General features: G+C 41.8%; 1 protein-coding gene across 2 annotated transcripts; it reads left to right on the top strand.

Moving 5' to 3' along the window:
- The first annotated feature begins 4,103 nt into the window (after nucleotides 1–4,103).
- On the top strand, nucleotides 4,104–10,918 carry LOC102460028 (arg8-vasotocin receptor-like). 2 transcript variants are annotated; one of them, XM_006122504.4, is made up of 3 exons: nucleotides 4,104–5,446; nucleotides 6,411–6,612; nucleotides 6,921–10,918. In XM_006122504.4, exons 1-2 carry the CDS (start codon nucleotides 4,531–4,533, stop codon nucleotides 6,608–6,610), a joined length of 1,116 nt encoding a protein of 371 aa, XP_006122566.1. In that variant the 5' UTR covers nucleotides 4,104–4,530; the 3' UTR covers nucleotides 6,611–6,612; nucleotides 6,921–10,918. The 2 variants fall into 2 exon arrangements, with proteins under 2 accessions (XP_006122566.1, XP_025040153.1); XM_025184368.2 differs by having other exon boundaries at nucleotides 6,411–10,918.
- The last annotated feature ends 4,273 nt before the right edge of the window (nucleotides 10,919–15,191 follow it).

Here is a 15,191-nt window from a genome sequence, read left to right as displayed (position 1 = left end):
GCTGACCCTGAGTGCCCTTAAGCTTCCCTTGGTCTCCAAAAACTGCAATACTCTTTGTTATTTATCTCTCCTCCACAGGCTCTCTCTGTTACTCCTTCACAGAAATAGCTCCCTCCTCCCACAGCACACCTGTCCTTAATTCTCAAGTGCAATACTGGCCCTTCTGACACCCTCAGAGTATGTTTAGACTACAGGTTTTTTTTTTTTTTTAAAGTAGCCTTTTTTTGAAAAAACATCACCTGCATCTAGACTGCAGCCACGTTCTTTCAAAAGTAAATTGAAAGAATGCAGCAGTTTTTTTGATCACGGTAAACCTCATTTTACAAGGAATAACGCCTTTTTTCGAATGTACTCTTTCGAAAAAAGGTGCTATTGAATTCAAACTGTGCTTTTTTGAAAGAACGCGTCTAGACTCTTTTGAAAAAGCGGCTCACTTTTTCAAAAAGTCTGCTTGTAGTCTAGACGCTCTCTTTCAAAAGAGGCTTTTTCGAAAGATTCTTTCAAAAGAGGCTTGTAGTCTAGACGTAGCCTCTGAGAATAACAATGATTTTTCTCAGAATTCCAAACTTTTAGGCATTCTAGATTTAAAGTCACTTCTTTAGAGACACAGGATAGTTGAAAGCGAATAAATACACAGACCGTTTTAGCGGTGTCAAAACCAATTACTCTTTACACTAGTTAGCACATACACAAGTCCATGGGTCTAGATTTAATGCAGCCAAGGGTACTGAGGGAGATGGCAGATGTCATTGCAGAGCCTTTGGCCATTATCTTTGAAAACTCGTGGAGATCGGGAGAGGTCCCAGATGACTGGAAAAAGGCAAATGTAGTGCCCAACTTTAAAAAAGGGAAGACAGACAATCCAGGGAACTACAGGCCAGTCAGCCTTACCTCAGTCCCCAGAAAAATCATGGAGCGGATCCTCAAGGAATCCATTTTGAAGCACTTGGAAGAGGGGAAAGTGATCAGGAATAGTCAACATGGATTCACGAAGGGCAAGTTGTGCCTGACCAATCTGATTAGCTTATATGATGAGGTAAGTGGCTCTGTGAATATGGGTAAGTCAGTGGATGTGATATACCTCGACTTTAGCAAAGCTTTTGATATGGTCTCCCACAATATTCTTGCCAGCAAGTTAAGGAAATATGGATTGGATAAATGGACAAATGTAAGGTGGCTGGAAAGCTGGCTAGATTGTCAGGCTCAAGAGACAGTGATCAGTGGCTCAATGTCTGGCTGGTGGTCAGTTGCAAGTGGAGTTCCCCAAGGATTGGTTCTAGGGCCGGCTTTGTCTATCGTCTTTATTAATGACCTGGATGAGGGGATGGATTGCACCCTCAGCAATTTTGTGGATGACACTAAACTAGGGGCAGAGGTAGATATGTTGGAGGGTCAGGATAGGGTCCAGAGTGACCTAGACAAATTCAAGGATTGGGCCAAAAGAAATCTGATGAGGTTCAACAAGGACAAGTGCAAAGTCCTGCACTTGGGACAGAATAATCCCAAACACTGTTACAGGCTGGGGACTGAATAGCTAAGTAGCATTTCAGCAGAAAAGGATCTGGGGATTACAGTGAATGAGAAGCTGGATATGCGTCAACAATGTGCTCTTGTAGCAAAGAGGGCTAATGGCATATTGGGGTGCACTGGGAGGAGCATTTAGAAAAGATCTAGAAAAGTTATTATTCTCCTTTATTCGGCATTGGTGATGCCACATCTGGAGTATTGCGTCCAGTTCTGGGGCCCCCACCATAGAAAGGATATGGATGCATGGAGAGGGTAACCAAAATGATTAAGGGGCTGAAGCACACGACCTACAAGCAGAGGCCCAGGGATTTGGGCTTATTTAGTCTGCAGAAGAGAGGGGGGATTTGACAGCAGTCTTCAACTTCCTAAAAGGAGGTTCCAGAGAGGATGGAGAGAGGCTGTTCTCAGTAGTGACAGATGGCAGAACATGGAGCAGTGGTTTCAAGTTACAGTGGGGGGAGGTCTAGGTTGGATGTTACGAAAAACAATTTCACTACGATGGTGGTGAAGTACTGGAATAGGTTACCTAAGGAGGTGGTGGAATCTCCGTTCCTAGAGGTTTTAAAGTCCCAGCTTGTCAAAGCCCTGGCTGGGATGATTTAGTTTGGGTTGCTCCTGCTTTGACCAGGCGGCTGGACTCAATGATCTCCGGAGGTCTCTTCTAGCCCTAGGATTCTGTGATTCTATGAGCACAAAGTAATATACAGGGCTAAAAATAATAAGCACATTTGTGTGCATTTCTCTATCTGTTTCTTGGCCACTCTGAACTTTCTTTGGTTTCAGGTCAGAGATACTTTTTGTGCTCTTGCATATGACCTCCTCAAGAACATGGAGTCTCTTTGGTCTCTCTTCTCCTCTCTCCAAGATGGCCAGTGATAGACCCTCTCTTTTATAACTTCCAGATTCCTTTGTGAGATGACTCACAGATGAGCCTTACTAGATGATCCGTTCCTTAAGTCAGGCACTGAAGACCTATATTGGTATTGTAACATGCTTTATCTCAAAATAGCATCCTTTAACTTTACTCGTTTATCTATGGATGTGATGTTTCATACAAAACATGTCTTGTAAGGTACCATATAAATAATGATGATCCATTGAAACTTATTGTTCTGTCAAAATAGGGATATCATTATTGTGTATGAAATTATGAGATTGTTATTGAAATATGTTGTATGTCTGGGAATTGCCCACAGCTAGTTCAACAGTGACAACAAAGGTGGTGACCCACACCCAAATGAGCATTAAGTAACCATCATAAGCCATTGACCAGCAAGGGAATTGTAAACAAGAGAGTTACAATTCTGTAAGGCTGTGTCCAGACTCAGGGTTTTTTTCGGGAAAAGTAGCCTTTTTCCGAAAAAACTTCACCTGCGTCTAGACTGCAGCCGCGTTCTTTCGAAATTAAATCGAAAGAACGCGGCTTTTCTTTCGACGGTGGTAAACCTCATTTCATGAGGAAGAACGCCTTCTTTCGAAAGTGCTTCTTTCGAAAGAAGGCGTTCTTGAATGTAAATAGGGCTTCTTCGAAAGAGAGCATCCAGACTCACTGGGTGCTTTCTTTCGAAAAAGCGGCTTGCTCTTTCGAAAGTTCCGCGTGCAGTCTAGACGCTCTCTTTCAAAAGACGCTCTTTCGAAAGTATCTTTCGAAAGAGCCTCTTTCGAAAGAGGCTTGCAGTCTAGACATAGCCTAAGAGAGAGTTATGCAAACACTACATAATGAAGATTGCTCAACTCTATGACTCATCAAGACCCACCAGGACATGCCTTGGCCAATATCTTCTCTGGGACTTGAATTGGGATGGAGATTGCTCCAATAGGAGATGAAGAGTCAGTGCTCAAGGTAGGGGCAGCATGTGGACACCGGCCACCCCAAAAGCTGCAGGAATGTGCTGGCCACTTCTGGGAACAGTGCAGAGTGAGGACAGGCAGCCAGCCAGCCTTAGCCCTGCTACTATATGCTGAAGGTAATGGCCAGTGGCCCCAGGCCTATTTACATCACTTAGAACCCTAGACAATTGTTCTCTTTGCCTTCCTGTCAGTGGGACTGCCCACATAAAATAGAATTCAAAAGCTATATTTAGACAAGCTTCCTCAAATCATCAAAATAACATTACACAGAGAAAAGAAAAAAAGTGAGAGAGTTTACTTTAAAACATTTAAACATCCTTGCAAATTGTAGGACTGGAATTTAAAAGCTGTCGTGTAGACTACTGTATCATTCACACCTCTTGAGCAGCTGAATTTCCCACTGAATGTTCCTGTCCTGCTTTCCATCCCCTCTCATTTAAACAACAGAAGCTTTGTAGTCCCAATAGATGTAATTTATTCCATGTGTTAATTTTCTTTTTGCTTAAGAATTGTTTTAAAATCACTTAAGTCTGTTTTCTAGATCAGCTGACAGAGATCTGAAAAGAGAATATTTAATGAAAAAAACCTCTGTGTTCACAGCATTTAGGGTGTGGTCTTTTTTTCAGGAGGTCCAAGAGGGTTAGAGTGACCATGCAGCTTAACTCAGGGGCCTAACTTTTCCATTCTCATGTAAATATTTATGACTAAAATCCTAGTTACTAAACTGAGGACTACAGTTCTGGTTTATATAAAACATATTTGGCAAAGCTCTCATGCGTAAAAATATGTATTATTTTGGCCACACTGACATAAGTGATTTGATTATTTCAAGTCTCTGTGGTTCTCATTTTATTTATGTATTTATTCCAGTTATATTAGTTGTTTTCCTATTGGCTAAGACAACTACAGCCTGCCAAATGATTATGAAGTTACATAAGGCTCTGTCTGAAGACTATATAAAGCCTTTTTTCATTCTTGCAAGAGAGAGAAGTCTATCAAAATGCAGGTCTGCGGCTTCAGGCTCATTCATGCATGGAGATTTATTTCAAGACACACTGAAACCTGAACTAGTGCTGACATATTTACTAGCCAGTATTTCAGCTATCAACCTAAGTCGTGAGTAACTGCTACTGCACGTAGCTTCTGTGCACTATGGAAAATTTTTCATTTCCTGTGCAAACCAATGCATATCAGACTGAAAGTCTTTTTCCTCAGCTTGTCCTGAGCTTGACAAATAAGTCAGATACACTTGGAAGACCAGAAAGAGATGAGCAATTAGCTCAGGTAGAGATTGGTGTGTTGGGAATAATATTTGTGACAGCATCTGTGGGCAATTTTATTCTCATACTGGTACTGTGGAGGAGAAGAAAGAAGTTGTCTAGGATGTATGTATTCATGCTTCACCTGAGCATTGCGGACTTAGTGGTAGCATTTTTTCAAGTCCTTCCCCAATTAATATGGGACATCACAGATGTTTTTATGGGGCCAGATGCACTCTGCAAAATGATCAAATATTTGCAGCTGTTGGGCATGTTTGCCTCTGCTTATATGATTGTGGTCATGACAGTGGACAGATATCAAGCTGTATGCTATCCCATGGTCACTTTCCAAAAGAAAAGAGCTCTTTGGAATGCTGCCATTTGCACTGGCTGGTCTACATCTCTGTTTTTTAGTCTTCCACAAGTATTTATCTTTTCTAAGACTGAAATATCTCCAGATATCTTTGAATGCTGGGGTGAGTTCATCCAACCATGGGGCTTAAAAGCATATGTGACTTGGATTTTTGTAGCTATTTTCTTCATTCCCACAGCTATCCTTACGCTATGCCAGGTTAAGATCTGTAAAATAATACAAATGAACATACACGTGAAAAAAAGGAATGACTCTGAAGTAATAAATAAGAAGCAAATCCTGTCATCCCAAGCAAACAGTATTAACTATATTTCAAAGGCTATGATCAAGACTGTAAAAATGACAGTGGTGATAGTTGTTGCATATGTCTTGTGTTGGACACCTTTCTTCATTGTACAGTTGTGGTCTGTATGGTACCCTAGTGGTGTTACTGAAGGTAAGATACTCCTTTTACTTATAAATAACTATGGTAGCTAATCACATTGCTAAATTTTCTCTTTATATATACATATTATTTAGACTGAACTATGTATAATCATTTTATGCATGATTATATGTAAAGGACTAGTTTGTTTGCATACTCTATTAATGTACAATAGCTGATAACATTTTACATTGCATAATCAAAAATAATCTTAAGGGTTACTTTGTGTGTGTGTGTGTGTGTACACATGTTTACACCTATGCTTTCAATAAGGCTTTCCTGAAGGGAAGGCTAACCAAGATTATTTAGAATTTAATTATTAGTAAACAACACAGTCAAAATCTTGTAACTTTTATCAGTATATACATTTAGAGAATATGTAATAATATGTAATAAAAACAAGCCTAATATACAAAAGAATAAAATGCTGTATACAATATTAATATTTTCAAAATTATATTGCTATTCTTCTTGAAAATTGATTGCCAAATTTATTTCTGAAGTTCAGTTGTTTAGAGATCAAATACAGGCAAAAATAAGAAAATGTTAGACTATAATTGTTTTCTGAAAAGATCTTGTTATGATTTTTGTTTTAAAAATTCTTTCTACAGGCATGCATTTCTGAGATTGTATTTTCACAGATTAAGGTAACAAGCAACTACATTAACATTTAGATTTATATGGAGTAAGAAGAGTTATACAAAATATCTATCTCTGAAATAAATCTTACGGATTTGTAGCTACAAAGTTTTATATACTGTTGGTAACTACAGAATTACAATCTTTTTTAGCCATTAAATGAACTGAAATCTTCTAATGTTATTTTAACATTTTTTTCTATTGCAAAAATGGTAAATGGATCCTATGACAGTTAAGTCAATTCATTTAATAACAGGCACATCACAGAGCATCAATTTATTACTACTCTCTGAATTGTCTTATTTATACCCATATCTCTCCAATTATTTCATTCCAGGTGCAGCATTTACCATTATCATGCTTCTGGGAAATTTGAATAGTTGCGCCAATCCATGGATTTACATGTATTTTTGTGGCCACATTCCATATTGTGCCAAAAAGCAGTCAAAGACCATCTTATCTCAGGAAGAATCTGTGATGACAGGAAGCATTAATTTGGTAGATGGGGAACCAGAAGAAAACCTAACTTGTGTATAAATGTAAACTTCTTTTTCTTGCCTTAGCTCTTCAATTACTTTCAAATTCTATGTGAATATTTTATCCCTATCCTTTGTTATCTGAGGGGTGAACTGAAAAATTGTACTTCACTGTATAAATATATTTTCTTATATATTGTAGAATACACTGTATCGTAAGATTTCCCTTGTTGTGCAAGCCTGATTTTTAACACTTAAATTGTACTAGAAAATTTGAAATGAATTAATGTAACTATTGTCAAAGATATGTAGAACTATTTTATATAATTCATTTTCATCTACAAAAACTGCTTTCTCTTCTCTAATTTTAGATTTCTACAAGAGCAATGATAATGATGTTGTTGGAGAGGAGTATCTTATAATTAGATCTGAATGTATGATATTGAAATTGAACCATTAATAATTTGAGATTGTAATGAAACTAGGAAAAATATTTGAGAAACCTTGAGAAGGCATCAGAGAGTCACCGTCAACTGTGATTAATAGCAAGTTTAATTAAACACTTCAAAATATGTGGAGGCATTGCAGAATTAAATAGTCATAGAGTCTTTATACATTGCCCTTGGAACTCTGGACATTTACTTTAGGTTCAAATAACATTGTGGGTGACCAGTGCTCAGCTATGCTGGTAATGTTCCAATGTAAGGAGAATGGTAGCCTCATTGTTGGTCCCATTTATATACAATACAAAATCACCACAGAGGATTAGATTTTTCATCAAGTCACCTGATGCACATACAAGTATGCAATAAATTTGCAGCCACTTAAGTGGACATAATGGATGTGTTTGTACTATTCTGGGGTTTCGCTTACATGTTGTTCAGTATGTCCTGTGTGCTAGCACCTATCTGCTATTACTGAATGTGTATCTAGGACATGCAGCTTGACTGGTGATTCCTGAACCATATGAGCTTAACACAGAAGAAAATAAATATTTCACCTCCATGGTAGAAGTTAGTCACTTACTCAAGATCTGCGGTACCTTTACCTAGTGTGCTGTTTGCTGGCTGATGTGTAGACCCTATGCAGATTGGTATTTCTTCCCTTTTTCGGTGTCTGCAGACTATTCAAGAGAGCGTGGAATGGAATATTAGCAGATCTGTTACAGGCCAAGACAGAGATACATTGGCAAAGGATCTCTGGGGATGTCTGTACATCATCTGCTGTATATCTAGCTCAAATCAGTACTATTCTTCGTTTTCATGAGTGCTACCATTCTCAAATGTTCATAAAAGTATATTTGTCATTACAAATATTTGTGATTAATTTTGTCAATTGGATTTTCAGAGAAACATATATCATATGCAGTCAGTTTAAATTAATTATAGATAAAAATCTATTCCTAAATAACATTTGGTTGTTGTTATTTTTTGTTTGTTTGCTTTTGCAACTCAGGCACAAAGATAAAGACAAAACCCACAATCCCACAAATCAAGAAAGAAGATTGTTCTGGTTAAAACAGTGGTGGGGAACCTACAGCTCATGGGCCACATGTGGCCTATTGGGGTTCCACCTCTATCCACATACCCCCTCTCTTCCTTCTTCCCCCAAACCTCTTGCACATTAGGGCACAGAAGCCTGCACTTAACTTCTCCTCCCTTACTCTCCCAGCACTTTTGGAGTGCCATGAATCAGATGATTTGTGCTCCATCCCCAGTCCTCTCCGTTCCTCCTAGAGCTTGACTACTGCAAGTTTTTTGGTTTTATAAGTTATATTAAAAGTAAGTATGCAAACTCTACAAACATGACACATGCTGAGCTAGATCGTTGGCTGGTGTAAGTCAAAATAGCACCGGATACATTAATAGAGCAATACCAATTTACTTCAGCTTGTAGACCACAAAGTTTTACAATGTTTCATGAAATGTAGCTTAATTGTAGTGTAAGAATGAATGTTAAACAACTATAACTCTGCCAGCTGCCCTTCTCTGGTTAGCAAGGAAGAACAGTCTTCTAGGCGCTTAATAAAGATTCATCAGTGTAAGAAGTTTAGGCCAGCAACATGGCTTCCCTTTGAGCCAGAGGAGAAAGGGCCCTCTAAGACCGCTGGGTGGGTTGGTCCAGCCTCAAACAGCCCTGCCCACAGGAAGCAGGGAGGTAGGACCCAGGGTATAAGAGCTTAGTGTTCAGTTGGAGCCCAGCAGCCAAACAGGCCAGACGCTCGGTCCCTGCTCCCTCAGCGAAGGGCCCAGACACGCTATGCCCGACGGGAGGACTGGGTTGGGCCTCCAGGACCCCTGCCAGCCCCTGACAACTGGCTTGGACCAATGAGACTGCTGCTACAACCCAAAGACCCGCTGAGGCCTCTGGGACCCAAAGACTGGACCAGTCCACTTGGGCCCCTGCTGGCGCCAGAGCTGAAATCGATGGACACACTGCCAGCACCTCCATCCCCAGCTGACCCCAAGGAGCAGCGCATGAGGCAGGTAGGCCCTTAGGGGGAACTGGGAAGTCGCCCAGGGACAGCTGACCCCGGGGTGGCTGAGGAGATGGAGATCGGGCGGGCAGCATGTTGCAGCTTGGATTCCCGCTGACTCTCAGACCTGGCTCAGCATGTTGCGGTCCAGATCCCCGCTGACCCAGTAGCTGCTGCGCTGTCACTGCTAGGGCCCTGGGCTGGGATGCAGTGGAGTGGGAGGGCCTGTGTTCTCCCTGCCACCTCTCCCCTTGAGTGGCAGGCTTCCCCCTATGGGGGCAAAACCCCTGCGCTTGTTGGCTGTCCGCCAGCTAGGAGACCCAACCCACACCTGGCTGTGACCTGGCTGGGGCTTTAAACTGTTATCAAGCCTCCCCTGGTAAACTTTTGTCTTTCTGACCCAGGACTGGGCCTTATAAACTGCTTGTTTATAGACTGTGACATTGCAATTGCCCTTTAAAGGGGCAATAGAGGGAGTCAGTGCTGTCTCCCGCTGATGTTGACTCTTTACAATCAGGCAAACTGCTTGTGAATTGTATCCAATGTCAAGACAGAAAGAGATTAGAAGGATTCTTGTGATTCAGCATGATCACGCTGTTACTCTTAGGAGTAATTAGAATATAGATTGTATTATAAAGAAAATATAATGAATGAATTAAAATTTTCTATTAATAGAAGCTTTGTATTAGGAATTAGATTGATACCTTTTGTATGGATAAATGTATCCCTTTTCCCATGTGTGGAAAGATTGAGTAGTTCCTGGGGAAAGGGAGTGAATGAGTTTGAAATGTGATTCTTTGGAAAGATAACAACTCAAAGGCTCACCAGTTTCAGAATTCAGATGGTCAAAGCAGGGGAAGAAGAAGAAGTCATAAAACTCAGAGGTACCAAGATATCATACATTGGGACCAATACAAAGCAGACCAAAGAAAGACATATGGCCGGCCCTGGAGTGTTAAGGAGCAAGTGCCCTTTTACAAACAAGATACTCTTGAAGTAAAGACTGGAAAAGAACCACCAACATATTGATGTCAGATGGCAAAGAAGAACGACTTTCAGATAAACAGATGTTAAAATGGTGACTGATTAAGAGCTGATGCACCAAAATGTATAGACCTGAATGGAAGAAAAGTCCTATAAAAGATGGGGTGTCTTGCATGAATCTCTGGTCTTGTCTTGTCAAAGATCGGAGCATCGGTCCGGACCAAGAGAAGGTCCTGCTTTTAAGCAGGCTCCTGGCACATGCTCCCTCTGTAGACCTGCCCGCCCTGCCTGCTGTCTCCTACAAAGCTCAGACCCCCCAGTGGATAGGGGCTGCTACCACCCTGTGCTGCTGCTTCTGCATCAGAGGCAGCAGTGTGGGGCAGCAGGCAGCCAGTCTGCATGGGGAGCTGGTTTTTAAACTGGCTCCCTGGTGGACTGGCTGCCACCTGCCATCCTGTTGCTGCCTCTGATAGAGAGGCAGCTGTGCAGGTTGGCAGGGGGCTCCACGGGAATGGGGCTTGAGCACACTAGCTGCCCCAATGGACTATTGAACAGTCAAATAACAGCTAAAATTTCATGTGGTTACATGACTATTCAATTACATGATATCTAACATCCCTACTGTCTGCAGTTCATTCTTGATATATTTCAATTGTGAAACTGACTTTTCTCCTGAGCAGTTTGTTACCATTAGACTAAAAAAAAACGCTGCAAAATTGTTTCTACATTAGGGAATGACAACTGAATCTTAAGTTGGACGATGATGTAATTTTCTGCATAATATTCCTTGATATAGGCATCGAAGTGTTTTATTTCCCCAGTGAGGTTCACATCAACTTCTTTGAGATAATTCTTCATCATGAGCATTACTCTTTCATTTAGCTATTTCTTGGATGTATTCAAATAAATAAAAAATGACAAACTGTTTGCCACATTTTCATATATAATTACTTTTTACTTTGGTATCAAGTGCATCCATTATAGGGATAAAGGATTTCACCCAAAATTTGTTTCTTTAAGGAAATATTTCATCAGCATTAGCTGCATCACCATCATAGACTTTTTTTATTAATTCTTTTCCATCTACACATTTATAGTCCATATCAGGCAGGTTTCCTTTTGCTTTTGGGTAGCACATGAAGCAGAAAGCAGACTGTATACTACATACAGTTGTACATAGGTAAAGATCAAAAGAAGTGGGAACATACTAACTCTTAAGAAAATGAAGGAAAACAGGAATGAAGGCACTATAGAATCATAGAACACTAGAACTGGAAGGGACCTCAAGAGATCATTGAGTCCAGTCTCCTGACTTCATGGCAGGACCAAGCACCAGCTAGCCCATCCCTGATAGACATTTATCTAAGCTGCTCTTAAATATTTCCAGAGATGGAGATTCCACAATCTCCCTAGACAATTTATTCCAATGTTTAAGCACCCTGACATTTAGGAAGTTTTTCCTAATGTCAAACCTAAACCTCCCTTGCTGCAGTTTAAGCCCATTGCTTCTTGTCCCATAATCAGAGGTCAAGGAGAACAATTTTTCTCCCTCCTCCTTGTAATACCCTTTAGATACTTGAAAACTGCTATCATGTCCCCTCTCAGTCTTTTCCTTTCCAAACTAAACAAGCCCATTTCTTTCAGTCTTCCTTCATAGCTCATGTTCTCTAAACCTTTAATCATTCTTGTTGCTCTTCTTTGGACCCTCTCCAATTTCTCTAAATCTTCCTTAAAATGTGGTGCCCAGAACTGGACACAATATTCCAACTGAGGCCTAACCAACTCAGAGCAGAAGAATGACTTCTTGTGTCTTCCTCACAACAGTCCTGCTAATGCATCCTAGAATCTTGTTTGCTTTTTTTGCAACAGTGTCACACTGCTGACTCATATTTAGCTTGTTGTCCACTATGACCCTGTCACGGGGTACGCCCCTGGCGTGGGGTGAGTCTCCCTCTTAAGGTCCCATTGCCCGCTCTGTCAGGGGGAATACAACCCTAGCAGTCCCAACATAAAAGTGCCTGCCCCTCTATTAGGGTAAATACAGCTTTGGAGGCCTAGCTGTTCAGAGAAGCTTCTCCTGGCCTGGGGTTTGATTATCCAGGGAAGGGAAAATGGGTGGTAGGGGACCCGGACTCTCCCTCTCCACCGGGACCCAGCCCAGGGCCCTTTAGGCAGAGACTATGGGTACGTCCAGACTACAGGCTTTTGTCGACAGAAGTTTTGTCGACAGATACTGTCAACAAAGCTTCTGTCGACAAAGAGCGTCTAGACTACATCCAGTTCTGTCGACAAAGCAAGCCGCTCTGTCGACATGACAGTGTAGACGCAAAGGACAGTGTAGATGCAATAACTCCTTCTGTCGACAGAACTCTGTTGACAAAAGGCGTTATTCCTCGGAGAATGAGGTTTACAGCCGCCGACAAAACTGCTGAGTTCTGTCGACAGAACTCAGCGGCAGTGTAGACGCAGGTATAGTTTTGTCAACAAAAGTCCACTTTTGTGGACAAAACCCTGTAGTCTAGACACACCCTATGGCTCCTGCCCACTCAGTGGGGAATCCAGCCGATACACGCTGAGCCGCGTTGTCAGTCCTTTGCCCTGAGCTGCTTCCTACCACAGCCTGGTTCCCCTGGGGCCCATTCACCTCTGAGTCAGTACCTGCTGGGATTGCGGGTGCTCCTACCTCCCTGGGGTCGGCGGCTGCAGGCTCTGTCTCTGGGTCAGGCACAGGCAGACACTCCGGTCTCAGCTGCTGCAGAAACACCGGCCCAGCCCAGCCTACTCCCTCACCCTGTGGTCTCCCTCATTGTAGGGCTCCCTCTGCTTTTATACCCAGGCTCTGCTGGGAGCATGTCCATCAGGGCCTGGGCTACCCGTATCCTCCAGTGCAGGGCCTGTCCGCCCTGTCACAGACTCCTAGATCCCTTTCTGCAATACTCCTTCCTAGACAGTCACTTCCCATTCTGTAAGTGTGAAACTGATTGTTCCTTCTTACCTGGAGTACTTTGCATTTGTCCTTATTAAACTTCATCCTATTTACCTCAGGCTATTTCTCCAGTTTGTCCAGATCATTATGAATTATGACCCTATCCTCCAAAGCAGTTGCAACCCTTCCCAGCTTGGTATCATCTTCAAACTTAATAATCATACTGTCTATGCCATCATCTAAATTTTTGATGAAGATACTGAACAGAACCGGTCCCAAAACAGACCCCTGTAGAATCCCACTTGTAATGCCCTTCCAACACATCTGTGAACCATTAATAACTACTTTCTGAGAATGGTTATGCCACCAGTTATGCGCCCACCTTATAGTAGCCCCATATAAGTTGTATTTGCCTAATGTATTTATTAGATCATGTGAGACCATATCAAATGTCTCACTGAAATCTAGATATACCATGTCCCCCACTTCTCCCTTATCCACAAGACTTGTTATCCTATCAAAGAAAGCTATCAGATTGGTTTGACATAATTTGTTCTTTACCAGTCCATGCTGGCTGTTATCTACCACCTTATTTTCTTCCAGATATTTGCAGATGAATTCTTTAATTACTTGCTCCATTATCTTTCCTGGCACAGAAGTTAAACTAACTGGTCTATAGTTTCCTGGGTTGTTCTTATTTCCCTTTTTTAGATGGGCACTATATTTGTCCTATTCCAGTCTTCTGGAATCTCTCGTCTCCCATGATTTTCCAAAGATGGTAGCTAGGGGATCAGATACCTCCTTTAGCAGCTCCTTGAGTATCCTAGGGTGCATTTCATCAGGCCCTGCATCAGATGCAGACATCTTTTCTAAGTAATTTTAACTTGTTATTTTATCTTCTAAACCTACCTCATTTCCACTAACATTCACTATGTTAGGCATTCCTTCCTCATTAGACTTCATAAGACTGAAAAAAGAAGTTATTAACCACCTCTGCGATTTCCAAGTTTCTAGGTATTATTTCTCCCTCTTCACAGTGCAATGGGCCTACTCTGTCTTTGGTCTTCCTCTTGCTTCTAATATAGTTATAGAATGTCTTGTTACCCTTTTTGTCTCTAGCTTGTTTGAGCTCATTTTGTGCCTTTGCCTTTCTAATCTTTCCCCTGCATGTCTGTGTTGTTTGCTTGTATTCATCCTTTGTAATTTGACCTAGTTTCTCCTTTTTATAGGATTCCTTTTTGATTTTTAGATCATGCAAGATCCCCTGATTAAACCAAAGTGGTCTTTTGCCATGCTTTTTATCTTACCTATGCAGTGGAATAGTTTGCTTTTGGGCCCTTAATAATGTCAATTTGAAAAACTGCCAGCTCTCTTCAGTTGTTTTTCTTCTTAGTCTTGCTTCCCATGGTACCTTACCTACCAGCTCTCTCAGTTTACTAAAATCTGCCTTCCTGAAATCCATTGTCTCTATATTTTGCTGTTCTCCCTTCTACCATTCCTCCAATTTATGAACTCTGTGATTTCATGATCACTTTCACCCAAGCTGCCTTCCACTTTTAAATTCTCAACCAGTTCCTCCCTATGTTAAAATTAAATCTAGAACAGCTTCCCCCAGTAGCTCTCTTAACCTTCTGAAATAAATAATTGTCTCCAATGCAGTCCAAGAACTTACTGGATAATCTGTGCCCCGCTGTGTTATTTTCCCAACGTTTGTCTGGATAGTTGAAGTCCCCCTCACCACCAAATTCTGTGCTTTGGATGATTTTGTTAGTTGTTTAAAAAAAAAGCCTCATCCACCTTTTCTACTTGGGTAGGTGGTCTGTAGACGACCATCTGAGTCCAAATTTATACATTTTGAATATATAATGCAACACCTCCTCCCTCTTTACAACATACAATTGAGCTTGTTGGATGGTGGCCTTTGAGCTATCATCAGTCAAGGGAGACGCTAGACATGACATCACTCCGAGGACCAGTCCCATATGAGCAGGATCTTGGCAGGCTCTGGGCTGGATACCTGAGCTCCAGCAGCGGGGGGTGAGGAAGGCTGCTGTGGGACCCCTGGAGCATGCGCTGGAGCTAGGAAGGGGAATCTCCAGCAAGGCCAGTCCCGCTGGTCCCCAGGAACCTCTTCTAGGGCAGCGCCCACAGTCTGGCCAGCCTTTGGGGGGCATGTAAGAGATAAACCCCTCCCCCCGGGAGTGGTACTCCGGTGCTCCCGGGCTGCAGGGGGACGGTTTGGCCCCAGGCTGCTCC

The sequence above is a fragment of the Pelodiscus sinensis genome, chromosome 1 (assembly GCF_049634645.1).
Source record: "Pelodiscus sinensis isolate JC-2024 chromosome 1, ASM4963464v1, whole genome shotgun sequence".
NCBI classification, from domain to species: Eukaryota; Metazoa; Chordata; order Testudines; family Trionychidae; genus Pelodiscus; species Pelodiscus sinensis.
This window is presented reverse-complemented; position numbering and strand designations above follow the sequence as displayed.